The following is a 19485-nucleotide window of genomic DNA, read 5'->3' on the forward strand; positions in this document are numbered from 1 at the left end:
CGGGCGTGAGCTGCTTCCCAGTAACAGCAGCTCATCGGGGAGTAGGGATGGGGGCAAGGCTGGTCTTTGCCCCTCCTCCACTCTGCTCCCTGCAGTTTGAGATGGGGTTTTAGGAGTGAAAGTCACGAGGTGGGGGACAGAGGGAGAGGAGGAAGAGAGGCTGCTGTCGGCATCAGAGGCCAGGCCTTGGGTCTCTCTCCCAAGGTGGTACCAATAGGTAGAGACTGTGCTTGTCGGAGACCTTCTCCGCTTTTTATTTTTCTACATCCTGCCAGAGCCACACACCCTGGGGTGAATCAGACACTGATTTGAAACAATCCACAGGTGCAGTGAGCGCACTCGTGCACTTGGTGCGCATGCAAATAAGTACACACAGGAGAGCGTGCCCGAGAATGCACATGTGCAGAAGAGGGTGGTCCACGGTGGAAACAGCACTCTGGGGGGAAAGCCAGAGGTGAGTAACGGGTTCCAGCGAGCGAAGGTCTGTGTTCCGGGCCGCGAGAGGGCCTAGGTGCCCACTCTTCAGGCTGAGCCTGGGGCACAGGCTCTTGAGCTGAGAAGTGGGTGCAGACCACTTTGCAGAGCAGGAGTTTTGCAGTTACAGGGCCGCAAATCCAGCACAGCTTGGGTGACAGGGCCACTTTCAAAGCCCGCAGGCCCACAGGGTAATCCTGGGTCTGTGTGTGTGTGAGAGGGAGGTGAAGGGGTTGGACATGTCCCAGGAGACATGGGCATGTCCCAGAAAGACAAACTGATGGGCACCCTACATCCTGGGGTCCAGGCTGGGGAGCAGCCCTTTGGTCTGAAAGCAAACAGCAGACATTTGTTTAGCTCAAGGAGTATCCCACTGGGAGTAGTCTCCCAGGGACCCTCTGTGTTTAGGGGCACCGCGTAACAGAGGGGCATTGTGTGGCCAGGTTTCGTCCTGGCTGGGGGCTGGGCCTTCTCCAGGCGATGTCCGAGGCCACCTTCAGGCCGTCCCTCTGGGATGTCCCCAGGCTCTCGGACTCCTGGGGTTGGGATTGAGCTCTCCTCACCCCCACCATCTGATTCCCCCCTTCCCTGTAGTCCTCTTCCACATGCTCCGGCGTCTCCTCTCTCCCTGCGGTCTTAAATGCCTCATTCCTTGCCTGTCCTATCGACTTCCTCCCATCTTCTCTCTGCCTGCCCATTCCACTCAACCTGTCCTTCCGCAGCCACTGCGGGGAGGCCCGGCTAATCTGCTAAGTTGACCAAGCCCCTCAGTGCCCCGCGAAGCCCTCCAAGGGCTCCCTGTCCCCCAGACTCGTGACTGGAGACCCCTCATGACAGCACCTAGTGGGCCTCCCCATGGCTCCTACCACCTCCTGCCCCCTTCCCTCCTCCATCCCCACCGCCAGCTCCCAGAGCCCCTTGTCTGCCCCTGGGGTCACAGAGAGACATTCTGTCCCGGGACACCCTGCTATGTTTGTACAGGCTGTTTCCTCAGCCTGAACCGCCCAATCCCCGCTCCTCGGCCCCATCCTGCCTGGCAATCCCTGCTTTACCTCCACCTTTCCTGGGAGCCCTTGGGGACTTGCCTCTGCTCTCAGCACCCTGTGTGCTGATACCTCGTTGGCAGTGCTTATCACACGCGTTAGGTGACGGCTGATGTGCTGTGCCTCTCTGCCCGGCGCCCCACCCCAGCCCGGTATTCTCTCCAGGAGAGGCACAGTGCCTTTCATCATTGCCCGGCCAGCCTGGGGGACGCTCCCGGCCTCTGCCCTGGTCTCTGTGGTCATGAACAGTTCCCAGGCTCAGGGCTGGGGCACCTGGGGAGTGGTGCTCCCTGGGGTGGGAACGCTGGAAGAGGCAGGGGCCCCACAACTGCAGGGAGCAGCCCAGGGCTCCCCCTCTCTGGGACAGGCAGGGGAGCAGCCTGGGGGAAGGAAGGCAGGAGCTGGGGGTGTGGTGTGGGTGTGAGTGGAGGGGCAGGGTGGGGAGCTGTCAGCAGAGGGGCAGGGCAGCCTCAGGACCTGTGCGCACGGCGTTTCCAGCGTTCCAGAATACAGCCTTCTCTAATCACCATCAACATTCCGTTCCATAGGCACTTGGGCTGACAGCTGGCCTTCTTTTAATAGCCACAAGTATTCTGGGCGATACCCTAATCTCAGGGCATTCGCAGTGAGCACGTCCACCGATTGCAGCCCCACGCCCCCAGGTACACCCAGTTTCCAAACACAGAGAGGTACGTGCCACCCACACTTGGTCACATGCACAGCTTAGAGCAGACACATTGGGGCACACTCAATCCCATGCCCCACGGTGCCACAGGGACAGAATGTGTGTGCCAGGCACATGGTCACGCACATTTACACACATGACGTACATTCATCGTAGTGCGGTAGCGCCACCACCACCTGCTGTGTACGTGCACAGTCAAGGTCACACAGACACACACAGACACTCTCGGGCACAGTCACACTCAGGCCTGCTTAGAACACCTTGGAGTCATGGTGACACCCAGGACCCCCAGGTAAGCAAGGGAAAGCTGGGAGGTGCAGGGAGGGGGTGATTCCCAGAGGGCATTGGGCCTGCTCCCCTTTCCTGGCCGCTCTCTGGGCTACTTGCTCCTTATCCCCGCCCTTTTATAGATTGGCAGGTGCCGGGCCCAGTTACCTTTCCGGAAGCCTCTGCTTCCTGTCCCTGGGACTTGGGAGGGGCCTTGGCTTCCACATCCTCCAGGCCCTGACTGCAGGGGGACCATCCGCTCATTTGCTGGGCAGTCCCCCAAGCAGCTGTTACCTCCGTGTCTGTCCAGCCCTGGGGGAGTGGGAGAGTCCCTGTGAGGTGAGGGGGACATTCTGCATCCCTGCTTCTGCCCCCTCCCTGACCAGGCCTTTCTCCGTCCTCTCTACACTTATTCACTGGGGTGAAGCCCACAATACTGTTTACAGGGTTGCTGGTCACCAAACCCTTGCAAACTGTGCGTGCATGTGCTGGGATGTGTGTGTGTGGGTGTGTGTGCTGGTGTGCTTTCTTAAGCATGTAGGATGGGTATGTCTTCATGAGGATCTAGGCCCTCTTAATGGATAAGGTTCACTCCTTGATGTTTACTACATTAGTTCAGGGATGGGTCCTCTGGTAGCTCCTCCCTCAGCCCCTCCACTGAGACCCTCAGGGATGGGGGCAGTGGGAGGAGGTAAGTGGAAGCACTTGGTGAGGCCCAGAGTGGGCCCTGTAGGCACAATGATGGAGGAGCTGGGGACAGGGGCTCAGGTCATAGGGAACTCTCCTGGTGACATCAGGGGGCATCAGAGCTCCAGGCCCCAAGTAGGGGCTGGCATGGCTGACCACAGTGGTGGGGTCAGCATCCATGGGCACCCCATCTAGTCTTAGATGTGGTCATGATGATTTTCCCTTTCAGAGGAGGACAAAGACGCTCAGAGAGGGTGAGTGACCTGCACAAACTCACACAGTAAGGACTTGAACTCAGGCTTGAACATAGGTCCCCCGACTCCAGAGCCAGTGCTCCTTCCACCGTATCCTGTGAGCTCCAGGAGGAGGGCGCTTAATGCTGAGGATGAAGGGTCCTGAGCTAGCTCCTGCCTGTCTCTCTAGAGGCCCATCTAGGGTCAGAAATGCTAGTCTTTTCAGTCTGAGGCTCTAAGGCCCTGGGATAGCGCTGGCATGGAAAAGAGGTGGCCTGGAGTTGGAAGACCCATGTTTTGTCCTGGCCCTGCTGCTGGGTGACCTTGGGCCAACATGTTGCCTCTCTGACCCCAGTGTCCCTGTCTGGCAGGGACGATGGTGTGTGGGAAGGCCGTGTGGGGGGGGGTGAGGGGCTCTTCCTGCCAGCGTCCCAGGTTCCTGAGGGTCCCTGAGTCTCAGAGGCAGCCCCGCCCAGAGGAAAGGATGGCGAGGTGCCAGTCAGTGAGAGCCCAGCCTCCTTACCACCTCACTCTCAGAGCCCAGGGACACCTGGCGCCTCCGTCCAGTGATCCAGCTGAGGTCCGAGGCCTGGCTGCTCAGTGTGGAGCGGTGGGTGAAGCGGTAGCTGGTGTACAGGCCAGTGCGTTGGCCTGACACGCCCAGCAGCACCCCAAGGCAGGGCAGGTGCTGGGCGATGGCCATTCTGCAAGGACAGCAGGTTAGGGGGCTGGACAGACAGACTTGAGGAGATGGGGGTGGATGGATAGACTGATACCGGGCTAATGGGAGTGGACAAAGAGCCTCTGGGGAATTGGGGACGTAAAGACATTGGGGTTATGAGGATGGGCAGACAGACACCGGGTCCGTGGGCAGGGAGGGAGAGCCTTAGGGTGGCAGGTTCAGCCAGATGCTTGCTTTCAGTTCTCGAGTGGCTGACCTAAGCCACATTTCTGCAAATGGGGACCAAGAGCCCTCCTGAGCCGCCTCTGAGCTGGATGGGCTAAGGCCTACAGCTGGCCTCAGCGGGGTGCTGAGTTACTGACACCACCAGGCAAAAGGAAGCACTGAAGGCCCCCTCGTGGAAGAGGTCAGCTGTGCTGGGATTCTGTCAGCAGAGAGCACTGTGGGCCAGAACAAGCCCCAGGCCTCTGCCGGGGCCCGCGAAGTGCAGTGGAGCTCTCCCTGCTGTGATCTCTCCAGGCTGCCTCTGTCTGGGGGCCTCTCTTTGTAGCAAGCAGCACTGCTGATCGGCCATCCTGGCTGCCTTTTGGCCTCAGCTCTGAAAATCCCAGTTAGTATTGGACACTGCCCAGGGAACTCTGATGTCCCTCCAAGCTGAGCCTCCTAGGAAGCTGGGACAGCAGAGAGGGTCACACCCGCTCCAGATCCCATCCGGTGTCACTGGCCGCTCTCAGCTGCTAGAGTTCCCCACCCAATGCATGTACACAAGGGACAGGAAAGATGGCTGGCCTCTGCCCCCATTTATAGGCCCAGGCCCTCTCTGCCCATGAGGGTGGGACTGGGTATCTGGGGCTGGGTTCTGGCAGAGGGCCACACCTGTACTTGGGGTGGGTGATGGCATAAATGATGGGGTTGTAGATGGCAGAGGCCTTGGCGATGACAGCGGGCACCGAGTTCATGTAGGGCGTCAGGACATGTGCATACCTAGGACAGAGAAGCTGTGGTCCCTCTGCCAGCTGGCCCTCCCTGGGGACTCCACAACCCACCGGCCCTCTCAGGAACCTTCTCCATAGGCCAACCAAGCCCTGCCAGGGCACAGCCCAGCCTGGTCCAAACCAGCATGACCAAGTCATCCCTGGGGGAGGGACTGCAATGCCAGGGAAAATCCTGATCTGAGGGGAGTGGGAACCCAGGGAGCAGTGGAGGGAGGGGTGCTGAGAAGATGTGCCAGGTTGGGGGTTTCGCCAGGTCCCACTGTCCCTTGGAGCCTGTGCTGCTGGCAGTAAACCCTCCCCACCCCCAAAGACTCTGGACCTCTGCCCAGCTCTCCCCATGCCCCGCTGAACCCTGATGCCTGCTGCGACCCTGGCTCCTTGAGAGTGACGGCACAGGAGGGCCCCAGGCCGTTCCTGCACAAGGAGAAGGTCTCATACCCAAGCACCTGCAAGGACTCATAGTTCTCACGGTCTCAAAGTGCTCCTGAAGTCTGGCCTGGCTCCACGCTGCTGCAGGTAGCAAAGTCCGCAGACTCTAGCCACAAAGGACTAGAGGGCGGGAGGTGAGTAGCACCCTGGCTGTGTGCCCACAGTCTGGGTGAAGAGGAAACCAGAACCTCAGGCAAAGTTGCATATTCCCAAGGGATCTTGCAGGCCCTGGCAGCCCTTGCAGGCCCTCAAACCAAACCCAGTGTGGCCCAGAACTCCCCCAGCATGTCTCCTAGTGCCTCCAGGAATGAGACAGGCCTGGCTCCCGTGGGGCATCTCATAGCAGGGGGAGAATAAGCCTGTGAGGCTGGACCTAGGGTGTGAGGACGGCTGGCTTGGGCTTGGGCTGGGGAGGGAGAGGCTGCCCCAGGGTCCCCTTACCCTTCTCCCACCCTTCCAGCCCCTGCCCCAGCCCCTCACCCAGCAAAGCCCATCAGGGCTACAGTGGAGTAGGGGGCCCAGGAGAACACGAAGAGAAGGATGACCAACAGCTCGATCTTGGCCATTTTCCACTCGTTCTGCAGACGCTGCCGTTGCCAGGGGCACTCACCACCACCCTCGCTGGCCCCGAAAGTCTGGAGAGCTCTAGGAAGCATGCAGAGTCTGGGTCTGAGCCCACTCGGGTTGCAGTGAGTGCCAGGGTCATGGCTGCTGTCAGGGAGCCTTCTTGGACCCGGCCATCCCTTCCAGTGCAGGCAGCCCTGACTCCCAGAAAGTTCCCCAATATATCCAGCCTAAGCTGCCTCCCTGCACTTCTACCTGTCGTGTCTTCTCTTTCCCCCATGCCCCCTGACCAAGGCTGAAGGCCCACGTTTCAGAAGACCGTGTCTCCTGAGACTTTTCTAAGCACCCAGGTTGTACTGGCCTTTCGGCACCCCATCCCATAAGCACATGTACTGAGCTGGTCTTTGCCCATCTGGGGCTGGGAGTGCCCTGGGGTGTGGGTACAGATGTGAGTCACGGGCAGCCCTGGCCAAGGGGCACAGCCCCCATCCCATGGAGCCCCTCCTTCACGCCCAGCTCTTACTGGCCCGTCTCCCGGATGGCCTTGAAGATGAAGATGTAGCAGTAGATGATGACGAGCAGGGGCAGGAAGAACACAAAGCAGAAGAGCAGCATGGTGTAGGCGCGGACCGATGGCGTGAAGCTCACGTAGTCCCAGGAGCAAGAGGTCAGCAGCCCCTCGGGCACATAGGCACCTGGGAACCAGGGGCGGGTGCTCAGCCTGCAGGGCGGCGCTGACTTAGGCTCCTCATCCAGCGGGGGCTTTGGATGTGGGGTCTGAGCTTCTCAGACACTGGCCCCGGCCCCGGCCCTGCCCAGTGGAGTGAGGAAGCCGGGGCACGTGGAGGGGAGCTTTCCAAGCTGGTTCTAGCAGGAGACAGCTGGCAAAGTCCACTGCTGCCCAATCTTGCCAGTTTGGAAGAGAGACCTCACCATAACCCCAGGGTCTTACTCCCCCAAGACTTCAGCCAGCTTCCTGGTCCTGCCTCAGAAGGGCGGGTGCCTTGCTGCTGACCCTCCTACCTGCTGAGGCCTCACACCCCAACTCCTGCCTGTCTGACTCATTGCAAACTCAGCATCAGATGCACCTGTCACTTCCCGCCAGCCAGGAACCACGTGGTCTTCCCCTCTGTATCTGGGGATGGGAGCCCAGGTTATCCTCTGATGGTTGACGGTACAGCCTCAGTTCCCCCTGCTGCTAGCCATGCCCCCTGAATGTCCATTTGCTCTGAGACTTAAGCAGTCCCTCGGCCCCTCCTGCCAGCTGGTCAACCCAAGTCCACCTACCTGCCCCTTGAACGTACCCCTCCCAGCCTACCTTCCCTTCCCCTGATTCCCTGAGCCCACTTACTCCAGCCAAAGAAGGGCGGCAGACTCCAAGCCAGGGCATAGAGCCAGACGCCCAGCAGGACAAGCGCCGCCCGCCTCTTGGACACCATCCCGACGGTGGCCAGTGGGCGTGTGATCACCAGGTAGCGGTCCAGGGCGATGGCCGTCAGGGTAATCATGGAGGTGATGCCAAAGACAGCCCCACAGAAGGCATAGAACTCACAGCCTGTGGGCACAGCTGCCTGACCTCAGTCCTTGGCAGGGAGCCCATCAGATACCCCAGGGGAAGGAGGGTCTGTGGATTGCCTGTACTCAGCTCATACGCTCGCCTCTCAAGGAAAGCAGGCCTGGTTCCTCTCCACACCGCCTACATGCATCTGACAGAGGCTCACGGAAACCTCTTGCTAACTCATGAGACTGAGGGTGACTACCCAGTCTTTGCCCAGGAAGAGCACATGGCCTTCTCATCTGGGCCACTCTCCACTGTGGACATCCCCTGTCCCAACCCTCCTCCTCCCTCCAGCAAAAGGGAGTCCCAAGTGTCTACCTGTCTCTCCAAAGAGCCACTGCTTATAGACGCTGCTGACGAAGAAGACGGGGGCCTGGGTGAAGGACATGAGGAAGTCGCTGACTGCGAGGTTGATGATGAACATGTTGGCGGGAGTCCTGAGGCCTCTGCTCCTGTGAGGGGTCAGAAACTGTCAGGAGGCGCTTCTGCTGGGGAGCTTCCCTCAAACACACGTGCACACACGTGTATGCTTGCACACAGGCACGAGCTGCTGGCCCACAGGCCCATCCCGCTGCCCGGCAAGTACCAGCCGAACAGCTCTGGGGCCTGGCATTGTGGGCTAAGAAGTGAAACCCTTCAAGGCAGCAACTCATGTCTCTCCTGTTCCCCTTCTCCAGTGTTCCTGCAGTCCTCACCTTCGGGGCTGGCAAAGGCGAGAGGAGTTGACGATGGTGCCCACAGGCCAGGTACTTTCACAAACCTCATCTCCCATAATCATCCGTCTTCACATCTACCCCCTCACCCCATTTCATGTTGCAGATAAGAACCCTGAGCTCCCACCTGTGAAGTGGCTTGCGGTCACAAGACTCAGTAAGTGACACAGCCAGGATTCACTCGTTTGCTGGGCACCGCACATATAAAAACCTACTTAATCATCACATTGACTCCATGAAGTAAATCACAACTTCATTTTGCAGACAAGAAAAGTGGACTCAAAGAAGTCCACTGCTCAAGTCGTTTCAGCTAATAGATGGTAGAGCCAGGAGTTTACTTCTCCACGTGCCCGTCTCAGCCATTCAGGCGGTGAGTGGGGCAGGTAGGGAAGGAAGCCAAGGGTGGTGGCCAGGGCTGGTTGCTGAAGGGCTTGAGGACTCAGGATCCTGGTACCAGGGCTGCTCTTTGAGGCAGAGGGAAGGTGCCCACTGGGACAGGTGTTGGAGGTGAGCCGAGAGCAGGGCAGAATAGGCAGAGACGTGTGTGTCATAGGGACACACACCCTACACAGACGGTGTGCCTGGGGCCCAATTAAACGTGCCATTCAAGCTGCCCTGGATTACATTTGGGCCCTTTTCCTAGGTTTGAAGATGGAGGCCTGAGCCTGAGACCATTGGCCCTGGCCTTCCCACCCAGACTCAACAGTGCCCTGGCAGAGCTGGCACCAGAATTTCCACCCTGTGTTCTGCCCTGTCTCTGCATGGCTGGCTGCCCTCAGTGCCCAGGCCCCCATCCTGCCAACCAGGCACCTGCAGAAGGTATAGATGACCGTCAGATTTCCCAGCATCCCTGTGAGCCCCACCAGCAGGATCACCGTGCCCAGGGCATAGTGGGCGGAGTCCGGAACATCGACCGTGGGAAAGGGGGCCCAGGCAGCAGCCTGAGCCCTGGCTGCCTGTGAAGAGACAGAGAAACAAGGGCATCCCATGACTCCATCACCTTCAAATAGTCCTGAGAAGAAGAGTTAGGGTTCCCAATGGGGCAGGTAAAAAACGCTGCAGGCGGGCAGGCTCAGAGCGGCAAAGCCGTTTGTCCACACAGCTAGCAAGTGGCTGAGCTGGAATGGAAACACCGGTCTCCTAAAGTGGAGCCCAAGCTCCTATACCATGGCCCAGATGCAAAAGTCTTCTAGAAGTGTGCTCAGATCACCTTTGGAGGCTGGTAGGACAGACAGACACATGTTTGGCAAGCAGGGACATGGCTGGAGTGACTTTATCTTTCCTTGGGGAGAAGGCAGAGCCATCTCCTGGGTGCGTTCCTCTCCTCTGTATGGGCCCCATCCCAAGTGCCCGAGACAGTCAGCAATGGTATTCCAGTCCCCTTTCACTCTGGGGAGGTAGAGTGAGGTGGAGCCCCTCTTCTCAGGAGTCCCACATCCTTCCCAGCCTCAGAGAAGGAGGTTGTACTCTCCCACTATATAACTGGGTAGGGCTGACTTTGACACCTGGTGTGAGAGTGAGAAAAAGAATAGTCTTTTAAAAAGAAAATTCAGGCCTCCTAGGTCACTGTAGGGAGGTCCTGCTCCTATGAGGCCAGTACAAAAGGCTTTAAAGACTCCTCCCACCCCAGCTCCTTGCCAGGGAAGGGAGTGGTTTAATTTCTGTCCTGCCCTGGCTCCTGTAGCTACTGGAGCCTTCCCATCCTGTCCAGAACCTAGGCCAGCATCCCATGGTCTTGAGTGTGCCCTCGTCCCTCCCCAGTTAACGGTGGGGTTGCTGGGGTATGGCCCTGGGCCCTGGCTAGGATGATGGAAGCGACAGCAGGCACCAAATACCTCGCTCTGGGCTGGGACAAACCCAGAGGCCCAGGGCAGGCCTTCCTCTCTGGAGGGCTCTAGGGGGCATCCTACTACGCTCAGAAAGAAATGGACGTGCCATTCCAGCCCTTTGTCCCACAGGGCTGGCCTTTTTGTCCCTTGGAGGCTTTCCACAAGGAAGGAAAACTTGCCACACTCCCCTCTATTGATCTCTTCGCATAGGACAGGCTCAGAGAAGTTCAGTAACATGCCCAAGGTCCCACAGCAGAGCTGTGGAACCTTGTCAAAGCCCCCGTGTGCCCCTAGGAAGAGCACCAGGGAGCGGGAGGGAGGCTCTGCGTGCACACGCTCGCCCCAGGCTTACCGTGGGGCTGACGGGCGGAGGGTGGTCCAGGCTGGAAGTGCTGCTCCAGGAGCTGTCCCACCTGCTGCGGGAAGCTGGGGTGGCTATGCCGTTGGATTCCTGGGCCGGGTCCAGTGGGGCTCTGGTCCCCGAAGGAGAGTTCATCCTGATGTGCGGTGGCCCTTCTCAAGCCCACAGAGAAGTCAAGGGCACGGGGAGCTCAGGATATTAGCTGTGCCCAGCCTCCCAACGTTCCTCCATCCTCAGCACCCCTTCACGGTCCACCGGCTGCCTGCTCCTGTGTCCGGCGTAGACCCAGCCTGGAGCTGTTCTTGGGGCTGGTGGCTGCTCTGTGTCCAGCACAGCACAAAGGAGAGAGTGTCACAGTTATGGCGACTCACAGTCACAGGGTCTGTCCCCACCTTTAAGTAGTGGAGCTGGGGGTGTACATGCCCGATTGCTCGGTGCCTCAGCTCCCTCTGACACAGGTCCCTGATGATGGCAGCACGTATGTGTGAATGTGTGGGCGAGTGAGTGTGCATGTGTGTGTGTGAGTATGAGAGTGTGTGTCCATGTGAATGCGTATGTATGTGTATATTTCAGAAGAGATTGCCAGTCTCCGGCCCTTGCACTTTGTCCTCCCCTCTGGCCAGGCTCTCTTTCTTCCCTGAGCTCATCAAGAACAGCCTCTGCTGCCCCCAAGACCCCCCCCCTCAGCCTTTCCACAGGGCGCCCTCCCTTCGTGTCTGCCCACATAACCCATCACACCTTCACGACCATCCCATCGAGAACCAAGGCTGGTCTCCCCATGTCACAAATGCAGAAGCTAAGAGGATACACCAGGATATTGCACAATCGGGGGGAGATCAGATCACGAGGCATCCTTTGTTTGTTGGGTTTTGATCATAAACTTTTTAATGAAATTGAAAGATTGAAAAAAAAGAAAAAAAAAAACCCACAAAGCTGGTAGAGACCTGGGAGCTCACCCAGGCCTGCAGGCCTGGCGTGAGTTGAGTATCAGAGAGGTGGAGGGGACCCTCAGGCCACGCCTACCTCTTGGGGGAGGACGGCAGGAGGAGGGTGGGATTCCAGGGGCTGGGGCTGCACAGCAGGGTGTCACAGAGAGAGGGCGCTCACAGGTGCGAGCGGGAGGCTGAGTGGGGATGCGACTGCTGGCAGAAGTGTCACAGTGAGCAGAAAGCAGGTATGAACACCCACCACTCTCCTGATCTCCTGTCCTTCTCAGGTGCCTTGCAATGGCCAAACCTACCTGGAAACCAGAGGTAGGTGGCTTGAGAGATGTGGTTCCCTCTGACAGAGAGCAGAGCAGGGAAGGGTTACGGAGCCCACATGCGTCATTCCTCCACACCACTCCCGCCTGCCACTGTTGCCAGTAGACAGTGTGGGTCCCCTCCACTCCCACTACTGGCCAGGAGGTCAGCCCTCCCACTTCACCTGTGGATGTTCTCGCTCTTTAATTTTCTCACCCCACCCCAGGGGCTGCTCATGGAGAAATGTCCTATGCCCTGGGTGGGCAGTGGTACCAGCTCTCTGCCTGGCCAGTCTCCATAGCTCCCTTGGACCAGCGTGAGCCACCCTTCTGCTCAGCCTGGTCTAGGAGTTTACAGGTGATCACACCCATTCCCCACACCATCCCACTCGCCATGCCAGGGAGATCCGAAAATGTCCAGTGTGCCTTGTGGTACCCGGAGCCCTCGCCCACAGCTCTGCACTGACTCACTGTCTGCTCTTCACGCTTTGCTGGCGTGGCTGGAGTTGGGAAAAGCTTTCCAGGTCCCTCACCCACAGGGGAGTACTAGGGGCACAGGAAGGGAGAGGCCCGAAAGCTGCCCTGGGGTGATGTAGAAGGCCTGGGCATCTGCACGGTGGGGGGGCTCGGGAGGCAGGGGTATGATGTTTGATGTTAGATCAGTGGGCCCTCAGCAGGTATGTAACCACACTTGTTGAGGGACTGTGATCAACCAGCCTCATGACACTGTCCACAGACCCCCAATGCCGACTTTACATACAGGTTTCCTGAGCCCCAGAATTCCTGTCCTTTGCAGAGAAGTCGTGAAAGTCCTTGTAAGAAAAGCCCCCGGGCCCTGCATTTCTGTTGTCTGGTGGTAGCACCCAGCATCTGGGGAGGGAGGCGATCTTTCTGCCCTCCAGCATGGCCTAGCAGGCAGCACAGTAATGCCATTCCCATCCTGTCCACTCCTGGGGATCAATTTCCTCAACCTGGGGCTGGCCGGGGCTATCTGGTTACCCAGAGACTCCTGGGAAACTCCCTGGAGCTGTTGCCAGGGGAATATTAAATGTCTCAGTGAATGTGTTCCTGTAGGCACCTGGCCAGCAGCTCACCTGGACCCTCCCTCACCTGGATCCTGCTGGGTTCTAGGCAAACCCTCTCAGGATAGGGCCCTTCCTTCTTCCTGTGGCCTGAGGGAGGGACCATAAAAGCAGAAACTGAGAAAATCCTTGCTTTTCTGCTGCCTTACATCGTATAGCAGCAGGTGTAGCTCTGCCCTTTTACCTGCCCTGGACTTAGAAGTGCCACCCATTCCCTCCCTCCCCAATCAAGTGCACGCGTGCCCATCGGGAGCCAATTGACCCGGTGCACACGTGCCCATCGGGAGCCAGCCAATGGACCCGGTGCACGCGTGCCCATCGGGGGCCAATGGACCCGGTGCACGCGTGCCCATCGGGAGCCAATGGACCCGGTGCACGCGTGCCCATCGGGAGCCAGCCAATGGACCCGGTGCACGCGTGCCCATCGGGAGCCAATGGACCCGGTGCATGCGTGCCCATCGGCAGCCAGCCTATTGACCCAGTGCGCGCGTGCCCATCGGGAGCCAGCCAATGGACCCAGTGCACGCGTGCCCATCGGGAGCCTATTGACCCAGTGGTCCTGTTAACGTCTCTGTGGCCAGCCTCTCTCTCTCTGTTTCTCTTTCCCCCCTTACTCCCCTTCTGGGGTGCTCCCACTGAGTTCTCTCCTACGCAGCCTATGCTAGCCAAAGGGGGGAAGGCAGGGGGAGAGTCATGGGGCAGAGTCTACACAGCACTGTGGCACTGTATTCTGTGGCTGACTCCTGGGCTTGACACCGCTTGGTGTTCACACTCCTGGCCTAGGGTCCTGACCCAGGCGCTTAGAGCTGTCCCCTATGCCATTCCTACTGGTCCATGTGTGTCATTTCAGTGAGCCCAGCCTGGTGGTCTTCAACTTCATACCCATCCAAGTACCGTGCATTCATCAAACGACTACAACAGTGTGCCATGCCCTGGGCTGGCATCCGTCACAGAGGCTGTCCCGGGCGAGCTTGCTAAGTCATAGTCACCCTTCAGAAAGGGGCCTCTTCCTCCCTCCACCCCTTAGCTGGAGGCTTCTGTTGAGGGGGTCAGGGCCAGTTAATAGGTGTGAGAGAGGACTTAGAAAACAAAAAGTCGAGGAAAACATGAGTAAGGCCAAAAGAATAAACTTTTAAGTAGAGAACTGATTACATACCCTAGAGGGGCATGTTGGTGTAAAACAACCCATGAAGTGGGCGATCTTGTATTTCACATACCTTGGGCACACCCAGCAGCCCACCAAAAGCAAGAATTTGCTACCGGACTTAAAAAATGAAATTTAGAGGGGCTTCCCTGGTGGCGCAGTGGTTGAGAGTCCGCCTGCCGATGCAGGGGACACGGGTTCATGCCCCGGTCCGGGAAGATCCCACATGCCGCGGAGCGGCTGGGCCTGTGAGCCATGGCCGCTGAGCCTGCACGTCCGGAGCCTGTGCTCCGCAGCGGGAGAGGCCACAGCAGTGAGAGGCCCGCGTACCGCAAAAAACAAACAAACAAAAAAAATGAAATTTAGAGTGAGCGACGTGGTGAAGGCAGTTGAAAAATACAAACTTCCAGTTATAAAATAACGACTTCCTAAGATGTAGTGTTCAGCATAGTTGATAGTTGATAGTTGTATATTTGGAAGTCGCTAAGAAACTAGATCTTAAAAGTTCTCATCACAAGAAAAACGTTTCTGTAACTAGGTGTGGTGATGGATGTTAACTAGATTTATTGTGGTGATCATTCTGCAATATTTATACAAATACTGAACTATGTCGTGTACTTGAGAATAATATAATGTTATGTGCCAATTGTATCTCAATTTTAAAAAAACATGAAATTCATTCCTTAGTGCCTTTGACATTTCCTAGTTGGCACACAGAGCACTCTGACTGGGGCACACAGAGAGGCTCCATCTACCCTAGGAATTACTATATACTTTTTCTGACCTCTTGGCGATATGCTGGAACAGCAGGAGAAACAATTTTCTTCTTTAAAATATTCTAGCGGATCTAGAATATCTTCTTTAAAATATTCTAGCAGTTTCCCATGAAGTGGAGCATTTGTCTGAGGGAGAGAGGAAGGGAGGAACGTACCCACTTTGATTTATGACATCCTAGAGCAATTTCTGACTGCTCAGAGAGCACAGGTATAGAAGATACATAGGACAGAATGGAAATCTACACGAAACACAAAGATGTTCTTAGTGAAGAGGGATTCTAGCATATAATGTGTGTCTGGGTCTGTTCCCAGTGACCCCCCACAAGCCCTCGTTTATCTGAACATGGCATGAGTGGCACTGGAAGATTTCTGAACGAAAACCTTGCAGTGGAATTGGCTTTGTCTTTTGATGTGACTATAGGCATGTCGGTTTTGCCGGCAGAATTCCAAAGCTGTAAACACTGTGAATTCCCTCTCACACCAGCCCAGCGCTGCCCCTATCTGCCGTGAGGGTCTGGGAAGTGACAAAGAACGTCTCTGAGACTTAGTTTCCTCACCCATAGATTGAGGTACGAAAACTGCTTCATTCGTAAGAAAGTGCGTAGAGCACACTAGCGTGCCTCCCCGAGGCTCGCAGGGGCTGCCTTGCCTGGGGGGGGAGGCAAATTCTATACAGCACTAATGTCTGCATCATCACCAGAGGACACTGGGGTCAGCCGGCCTGCATCACCGTGTGGAAACACGTGACCTTGGCTGACTCTTGCCCCCTGAGCCTCCTTTCTTACCTATAAAAGGGAGATCGCAATGGCAGCCTCATTGGCGGCAATGATCAAATTTGACAAGAAACTTGAATCACCTGGCACAGTGCCTGGATCACCGCAGCCTTCGGCAGTGTCAGCCCCCAGGTCTTTCGCCCGGTTGCTGAGGCTGGGGGTGGTTACGGGGCCTTCCCTTCTCCCTCGGGGGCCCAGGCAGCTCTTGTCATGGGCCATTTTGTGGCAGAGGGAGCCCCTCCCAGACCCTCTGGGAGGGGGCAGAGGAGCAGCAGGAGGTAAGGCAGGTATGTGGGCCACAGCCTTTTCCCAGAGAGGGGAAGTGAGCTGGCATGAATGGGAGTTCATGGCCAAGCACGGCCAGCCCCACAGCATCCAGAGGTCCCAGCTTCCCCACCTTCAGGGGCCACAGGAGTTAGTTATTTGCAGGGCGGTGACCGGATTGGTAGGGAAGGTGCTCGTTCCCTCCTTTTGGAAGACCAGCTAATTCCAGGAGCTGCTAGCAGTTTTCAGGCAGCCAAAGTTAGTGGCTGGTGATGGCTGGCACCCTCCACATTAGGGTTGTCAAACTCGGCAGAAACCTTCAGGGAGCCCCAAGACAGACTCTGTCCTGTCTTTTCTTCCCTACTCGGGCCAGTTCTGGCTCCAGGCTGAGCTCCCCCTCAGCACACAGATGTACATCTGGGAGGCCTTTGAGGCCTCTCTCCTCTCCTCCTGCTTGCTACCCTGCCCTCTGCCTTCCCATCCAGCCCCCAAGGCACACTGGAGTCACTTGGGAGTTTAACAAATTGTGACACCTGGAGCCCAACTCTAGGGACTGGGTTAGCTGGCCTGGGGTGGGGTCTAGGCATTGGGATTTTTTAAAACGCTGCCTAACACAGAGTGGTAGGCACGGACTCACATCTTTATGCCAGTCCATCCATGCACACACCTGGATTCACAGGTGGCCCCGCCCTGGCCCTCCCACCCACCTTGGCTCTCTGCTCTGTCTGCTCTGCACGTTGCTGCTGCTTTGCAAACTCTCTGTATGGTCAGGCCACTCAAGATGGCTGTTCTCTTGCTCTCCATCCATCCCCTGCCCGACCAGTGCCCGACCAGTGCCTGCTTCATCTATATTCTACGCATACGACTGACCTTCTTCGTACTCGCCCCAGGCCCCAGCTGGTGATTGTTCTCATCAAAGGGGCAGTGAGGGGCGTGCCCCTCAGCTTGTTTTCTCTGGTAACTAGTGAGCCCAGCTGACCTCAATTCCCCTATAACCGGTAATCTCCCCTTCCCCCCTAGGAGCGAAGACTGCCACCATGTCTTGCCCACTGTGTGCTGCACTTGGTGGGGTGTTGCTCCAGGACCTTGCTTCAGACATGTAAGATACCCCCATCCTTTAAACCACTGATGTCTCTGTTGCTGACCCCAGGCTCTTTCTTTGGTCTTAAAGCTGGGCGAGTGCAGGCTTACAAGGGGTGCGGCCCAACACTCTCCAACCTGCAACCGCTCAGGGCAAGGTCTGGATTCAGACCTCAACCGCCTGTCTGAGCCCCTGAAAGGTGGGGAAAAGAGGTGGTGCAGGGGCGTCCAGTGCCTGACACCGAGGGGCAGAGGAGCCCAGGAGAGGAGTCTGGCGGCAGGGAACGTGAGGAGTAGAAGCTATGAGGTCGGGGCCGGGAGGAGGGGGCAGGGTTCTGAGCCCGGGGTCTGCGGGTAGAGTTCAGGGTACCCATGAACTCGGGTGAGAAAAAAAAGGATATTGTTGTTTGCACTAACCTCTAGCTGAAATTTAGCAGTTCCCTTCATTACGAACGTGGACAAAACCCCAAGTAATAGTGCCCATGACTTTTTCACCGTTGGAAATCACTGCTCCTTTTCTATGACCGTAGAGTTGTTGCAGACAATGGCGTGATATTGGGCTTACTCATCACTACTTCCTAATTATGGGTCTGCTTAAAGCCCCCACCAGGTCTTTTGGATGATTCGTTAAGAAGCACACATATTACTCCATCACAAGTTTATTATTTAATATTTTAGTAACAGTATCTCACTGTAATCGGTTTCTTTTGTAATTCTGTGTATTTTATTTCATGCATTGAAAACATTCTGGGGAACTCCCTGGCGGTCCAGTGGTTAGGATTCGGCGCTTTCACTGCCATGGCCCGGGTTCATTTCCCCAGTCCTGGAACTGAGATCCTGCAAGCACGGCCAAAAAAAAAAATCTGGAAGAGGGCTCCTTTTAAGGCTGCACAGAACCCCAAAGGGGTCCCTGGCACAGTAAAGTAGAAGTGGAGTAGAAGATGGAGTAGAAGTGGAGTAGAAGATGAGGCGGGGGGTATTCAGAGACCAGGAGATGGGGGCCATAATTCCGGGGGCTGGAAGTGGCCTCCCTTGGGTCACCCCCCACAAGGGCTGCCTGGGAGTCTTAAGAACTAGCCATTCTGCTGGGAGACTTGGTCTGTGACAGGCCCGGTTGTTTAGCTTTGCCTGGGTCCCCTGAGCCAGCCGAGCCAGCCGGAGTCTGACAAGAACCTCCTGGTCTTGAGCCCCCATTATCCGTCCCAACACCTGAGCCCTGGTGCCTGGCTGCAGGGCCTGACTTCCCCTTTCCTCCGGTAAACTGCGGTCCTTGCAGCCAGCAGAGCTGATGAACACTGTGAGGGTGCAGAGTCTGCAGGAAGCCTGGGCCGCCCAGAGCCTCGGGGTGTGCCAGTTGCCCCGAGACAGAGTCTGAGCAGGTGAGCTGCACTCAGGGCAGCGCCTCACTGGAGAGACAGGAGCTGCCGGGCCTTCCAGGGAGGGCTGGACAGAGCACGGAGCTGGAGGCAGAGGCTAAGAGTTGGGAACCAGGTGCAGGGCTGACTTCCAGTGCCTGGGGCTCCCCCATCCCTTGCCATTTGACACAGAAGAGGTTTCCACTCACCGCATGGACATATATACACTACCAAATGTAAAATGGATGGCTAGTGGGAAGCAGCCGCATAGCACAGGGAGATCAGCTCGGTGCTTTGTAACCACCTAGAGGGGTGGGAAAGGAAGGGTGGGAGGGAGACACAAGAAGGAGGGGATATGGGGATATTTGTATATGTATAGCTGATTCACTTTGTTATACAGCAGAAACTAACACACCACTGTAAAGCAATTATACTCCAATAAAGATGTTAAAAAAATAAAATAAAATTGGAGAATTTTAAACCTTGAAAAACAAAAAAAGAGGCTCCCACTCACGCCCTGTAGCTTGGACCCTCCAGCCAGGCCTGCACCTCTGCTCTTTTCACTCCAAGAGGCTGTCATCTCCACCACGAGCCTCAGTCTTTTCCTGATCATCTAAAAGCTTCTCGGCATCCTAGTTCTAAGAGCAAAACCTTCACACCTTCTCCCACAGGACTGTGAAGGCTGTGATTTCACACCAGCCTGAAGGGCAGCTGCTCCCATCACCCTGCCCAGGAGTTCCGGCTCCAGGACTCGGCATCTGCAGCAGTGGGCAGGGGTGAGTAACAAGTGATGGGATTAAAGAGTGAGAGCTCACGGCCTCCTCCCACCACCCACGCCCCTCTCTGCCCCCCATGAATCCCCGAGAACGGGTCAGGGCAAGGGAATTCCTAGACTTGTTTTATAGTTTTTATTTGTGTGATCTAATTAATACCAGCACTTCCTTTAGAACTGAAATCATATTAAAAAAACAAAAAAATGAAATCTTACTGAAAGGCTTATACAAAAATAGTGCCCAGTCCAGTCGCTTCTACTCCCCTGTTCTCCTTCCTGGAAGCAACCATTTTCAACCCTTTAGTATTTTTGCTGTTATTTATCTCCATATTAATAAATAAAAGGCTTACGCGCTGAATCTTGTTCAGAAGGATGGGGAAACATTACTTGGATTTTACAGAACCCTGAGCATAAAAACCTAAAAGTTTTTAAAGCGCATCCACCCTCTCCCTGCCCCCGACTCCCTCCTCAAGCCCCAG

The 19485-nt window shown here is 56.6% G+C and overlaps 1 protein-coding gene across 2 annotated transcripts; it reads right to left on the reverse strand.

The window, feature by feature from the left end:
• Positions 1-763: 763 nt before the first annotated feature.
• OPN4 (opsin 4) lies at positions 764-10655 on the reverse strand. Of its 2 annotated transcripts, XM_067708913.1 has the most exons (11): positions 10512-10655; positions 9141-9286; positions 8546-8581; positions 7936-8069; positions 7411-7614; positions 6583-6754; positions 5976-6140; positions 4948-5055; positions 3913-4093; positions 2638-2781; positions 764-802 (listed from the first exon to the last, which is right to left on the reverse strand). In XM_067708913.1, the coding sequence occupies exons 1-11, from the start codon at positions 10653-10655 to the stop codon at positions 764-766; spliced, it is 1473 nt and encodes a 490-aa protein (XP_067565014.1). The 2 variants fall into 2 exon arrangements, with proteins under 2 accessions (XP_067565014.1, XP_067565015.1); XM_067708914.1 differs by lacking the exon at positions 8546-8581.
• Positions 10656-19485: the final 8830 nt, after the last annotated feature.

Source organism: Pseudorca crassidens, chromosome 16 (assembly GCF_039906515.1).
Source record: "Pseudorca crassidens isolate mPseCra1 chromosome 16, mPseCra1.hap1, whole genome shotgun sequence".
NCBI classification, from domain to species: domain Eukaryota; kingdom Metazoa; phylum Chordata; class Mammalia; order Artiodactyla; family Delphinidae; genus Pseudorca; species Pseudorca crassidens.